Source organism: Sinocyclocheilus anshuiensis, unplaced genomic scaffold, assembly GCF_001515605.1.
Source record: "Sinocyclocheilus anshuiensis isolate Anshui unplaced genomic scaffold, SAMN03320099.WGS_v1.1 scaffold702, whole genome shotgun sequence".
Lineage (NCBI taxonomy): Eukaryota > Metazoa > Chordata > Actinopteri > Cypriniformes > Cyprinidae > Sinocyclocheilus > Sinocyclocheilus anshuiensis.
The window spans coordinates 2,329,736-2,334,470 of NW_015548184.1; the positions used below are offsets into that span (position 1 = coordinate 2,329,736).

At 35.9% G+C, this 4,735-nt stretch overlaps 1 protein-coding gene and 1 long non-coding RNA gene across 2 annotated transcripts in view; one reads left to right on the plus strand and one right to left on the minus strand.

Moving 5' to 3' along the window:
* The window catches only part of LOC107704961 (uncharacterized), a 17,555-nt gene extending 15,372 nt beyond the window's left edge, over window positions 1-2,183 (minus strand). The window contains exon 1 of the long non-coding RNA XR_001636026.1: window positions 2,172-2,183. This is a non-coding gene — a long non-coding RNA (uncharacterized LOC107704961). The remainder of the gene's footprint in view (window positions 1-2,171) is intronic.
* Window positions 1-3,654, plus strand: part of LOC107704959 (palmitoyltransferase ZDHHC18-like) — a 26,587-nt gene extending 22,933 nt beyond the window's left edge. Inside the window, exons 10-11 of the mRNA XM_016508045.1 lie at window positions 3,311-3,384; window positions 3,543-3,654. Coding sequence (XP_016363531.1) covers window positions 3,311-3,373 — 63 coding nt within the window. The 3' untranslated portion in view covers window positions 3,374-3,384; window positions 3,543-3,654. The remainder of the gene's footprint in view (window positions 1-3,310; window positions 3,385-3,542) is intronic.
* Window positions 3,655-4,735: the final 1,081 nt, after the last annotated feature.

The window sequence follows — 4,735 nt, forward strand, 5'->3', positions numbered from 1 at the left end:
GTCTGTCTGTCTGTCTTATCGTTCTGTCGTTCTATCGTTCTGTCATTCTATCGCTCTCTGTTGTCCTATCTATCATTCTCTCTATTGTTTTTTCATTCTATTGTTCTATATGTTGTTCTATCTATCTATCTATCTATCTATCTATCTATCTAGTTGTGTGTTTGTGCAAATGTGAGCTGGGGCTCTTGGGAGTTGTAGTTGTCATGAGTGTTTGTCTAAAGGGAGCAGCTGCCACTGATGGCTTCAGTTCTGGATGAACAGGTGTGCAATTGTCTATCTGTCTGTCTTAACATATGTCTGTCTGTCTGTGGTTCTGTCTATCTCTTTGTCTAACTAAAAGCACCACATTTTAACATATTGCTGCTTTTTTTTAAGGATAATTTTGCTGACATAGGACCTTACATGGCATCTGCACTGGCAGTGACAGTTGGCACAGTTTTTTGCCTGCTAGAGGATTCCTCTGCAGCGCAGGGGGACAACTCTGGTCTTTAGTATATCCATCATTGCTTCTCCTGCTTCACTGCTGCTGTTTGACTTGTGAGGTAGGCTGGCTCCAGGGAACAGATGGGCGCTCGTTGCGCAACTCGTGATATGGTTCCTTTTAAGGCTGGGGTTCTCTCACTGATCTGGGATCTTCCATTTGGGGGAGGCCCTGAATGTATTCTTAGGTTCCTCTCCTTTCTCTCTTAGGAAGCGTGCTATAAAATGTGTGATATGTGTGACAGAATCAATTCATGTCACTCTTGAGATTTGCATTCTCACTGTTTATGAATGCTATATAACCAGTTGTATTCCTAAGGTGTATTACATAAACACTCTTTGTACATATATGGTTTGCTGTGAGACCGAAAAAAGCTTATAAATCTTCCAAGAATGCCTATTGTCTGCACCAGTAATTTTTTCATCTGTGAATATCCACCCACACTTTTCATTTCTCGTGTGACATACAAATGCAGATGTCCTTATGCAACAAGAGGCCTGGCAGTAAATTTGACCCTTGTGCTAAAAAGAGCAACTGTTACAAGGCTTCCACCCCCCACCAACATTGAATATGATATAGGGCTGAACTACAAGCCATAATCTGTCATTAAACCAGTGCTACGCTTGTTTTCCTATAGAATTAGAGAAATTAAAGAAAATAAATCTTGGTTATGTAAATAAATATATGAGATTAGTTAACTGAAGAAAATATGCGAATGACACACCTTGTTGTCTATGACGCAAATGTCAAGCAAACATGACCAAATAAGTTATTAATCACAGAGAGAGGACACTTAAAGTGGTGAGTATTACAGGGCCTGAAGGGAGATTATCATGGGTTGGGCTCTTCCATTGTCTGTGTAGTTTCATGGAGAATTAGCATTTTTTATGGCATGACCAGGTAGACAAGAAGCCTGTGTGTGCTGTACTAATGCAACGACAGGCTTTCTACATCTGACTGTAATGTAACAATATGGAAATGAAAGCAAGGCTAAACCTGAGACAAGACACACATTCAAGCTGATCATATTAAGCTACTGCAGCCAATGTGTAAAAATGTTGTTGTGTTTACTTAAACAACATCGTTAAGTTCCATAAAAGTCCCTCAGTCAGCAAGAATCTGTTCTTTTTACATCACAGATAAGCTTACATAACATGATTCTAGAAGTTGTCTGGGACTTCTAGATAAGAACCTATGCATCGTATCAAATATTAACCAAAGCAAGGCCTACCACAGCTGAATGGCCTAGTAACACCAAAACTAAAAGACAAACGGTGGCGTTGTCATAGGTCTCTCAGATAATACTGTCTGTGCTGATATTTATCAAGGATGCATTAAATTGATAGAAAGTGACAGTGAAAACATTTGTAATGTTACAAATTACAATAGTAAATTGATTTTTTATTTCAAATAAATGCTGTTCTTTTGAACTCTCTATTCATCAAATAATTCTGAAAAAAATTATAATAATACTAAATATATCTTGAGCACTAAAGCAGCATATTAGAATGATTTCGGAAGGATCATGTGACTGAAGACTGGAGTAAAGGAGAAAATTCACTTTTGCATCACAGGAATAAATTACGTTTTAAAATATAGATAAATTGTATTGTTTGATGATCAAAAAGATAAAATGTCTTTTAAAAACATTAAAAAATCTAAACTTTTGAATGGTAGTGTACTTGTACACTTAACCGCTCTGTGGAAATAATCAGCTGGTTCAAAAATAATTTCAGTGGGCATGTGAAGTCAGTTCTCCTCAAGTTACATACTAAGTGTTAACTATGAACCATCAGAAAGTGTCTGAATAAATTGTATCATTTTGAACAGTATATCTGTTGTTTTATCTTTTAAAACTTATTTTTGTCAAATGTTTTTGTAAAAGTGTGTTTATAATATTTACCTTTAAAATAAATGTTTGATTTTTTTTATTTTATTTAATGCAATAATATTCATACATTTTAAGTGTGGCTTAAGTGTCCAGACAATTGTTTGGCTCAATGGATGGTTAAATGATGCATTAGTTAGTTATTTGACTGATATTCTAATATTATACCAGTGACAAAGTAGTATCAAAATGTCATATGTGTCCAGTGATTAACATGCTCCATAGATCATAGACTATTTAAAGACAAGGAGGAGGAAGAAAACATACAAACCTCATTTGCACCCATCTCCTACTGGCTGCTTGTTTTTCAGCTTTGCAGTCATGAAATATGGTTCTGACCTTCAGTTAACTCCGACACAGTTAAAAAATGGTCTTATTTATAGTTTCTCTTGATTTTCTTAATTATAAACGGCTTGTTTTGACAATAAATCCAAGTGCCTGATGTGGTCTGATGCATTCCATACTGCAAACTATTATCTTATGGAGCCCTTTGTGTTTATTCTTTTAATGGTTTGAGTAAGTAATTGTCAGAACCTACCAAGTAAAGCTCAATAACACTAGAATGTGAGTTATAAAATTTAGTATGAGCTGAATCTGTTGGGTCGATGCGCTTTAGACTCATTTTAATGCGGTCCTAAACATATTTGCTACCCAAGGTTATGGCCCTGACAACTTTTGCCTACTTCAGTACCTAGTCAGAGCTTATGCATTCGGTGTAATCAAATAATAAACATAAACCCACATCCACTAGTCTCGGGTGTTTAAAGATTCAAGGCTGGCAGAATTGCATTACAAACAAAAAGATTAGTTGTGTATCCTTAATAAACGTTAGTTTCGGGATTTTAGATGCACCTTATTTTGGGTGTGAAAATGGGAACAGCCTTTCTGATTGTTTACAAAAAGAGATGTTTTACTTAAAGGTATTTGTCTACGTGTATTAGGTTGGATGGATACACCCAGAAGAGGCATTATTATGGCTTCACGACCACCCAGAAGGGCCTTGAGTGACGACGAGGTGAATATCAAGCATTTCCTTGGTTTGGCTCTATTTGAATGTTCCGTGACCCTTCTAAATCACTTCAGGCCTGGATTGTCACCAACAATGCTCTCCTAGCTCAAGGCAAGCTATTTTTAGGCCAATGATGCAGGTGTCTCATATCACCACCTGTGCAGAACACTGATGAGGGCTCCCTCTTCCGTGCTGCCTGGCGACGGGGGATGCTGTTGCCAGGGGAACTGAAATTGGTTGACATCACACCGTCAGGACCTCCCCTATTGAAATGGTATGTAGTGCAGCTCTCACACATGATGATCTATTATGACTAACCCCCCGCTGCTATTGCCCCCAAGACTGATCAACAGCTTGTGAGCTGTGAGTCATCCACAAATGCCACGCTGCAGAGAATCGTGCGTAGCAGCCGCATCTTTTCATCCTCTGTGTAACCAAAATAAATCCAATCAGAACAGATGTTTGGATGATTTCTTAGGCGGTCCACACAAACATGCTGTTAACATTATACAGTTGAGAATTAAGACATATTTAACCTGGTATTCTTCATCCCCCAATAGAAATGAGACATAACTTTATATTTGGGGCAGTCCCGGTGGTAATAAGCTATTTCCCGGTTGTCACACACTACTATTTTGCAGTTCGGTTTTAACATCAGCACTGGTTCTGAGTTGGTTCCCTATAAACATCCCTATGTTCAGATTTATGAGGTTTATGGTTTTCTCCCTTTCTTTTTTTTTCTCATTTGGGACTAGTGAAGAAAAAGCCTGTTGTATTTTGTTTAGAATTGAGAGAGCCTAGTTATTTTCACTTTTCAGCTGCCACTGTAACACCTCACACATTTATTTAGAAAAAGCTCATTCAGTTCAGGGATCATAAAATATATAAAAATATAAATGTTAATATATAGAAAGAAACCAAGAAATACAAAAAAAATAATTTAAAACATTTATATTTAATAATGGCCTTGACTTGCAGTAGCCTAATTTTTTTTTCTGAGGTAAAAAGTCAGGGAACCTATACGAATAAGTTTCATATTATGTCATTATGAAATTTTTTCAGTTTGGAGATTTGCAAATGATAATAGTAATAATATTAATAATAATATTTTATCAGCAAACATAAAAATTCATGTATATATGCATTTTACCATTAAAAAAAAACATTTTATGTAAAACTTGTCATTATGTTTTATTATTGTTATTTTGTAATTAGTAAATAATCTAAAAGTGGGTAGTATTTCTTATCTTATTGGTTATTGTTAATTACATACTACTACTATCTATTAGACCCTTGTTAGTCACTATATATATATATATATATATATATACACACAGTACAGTTGATAGTCAAAAGT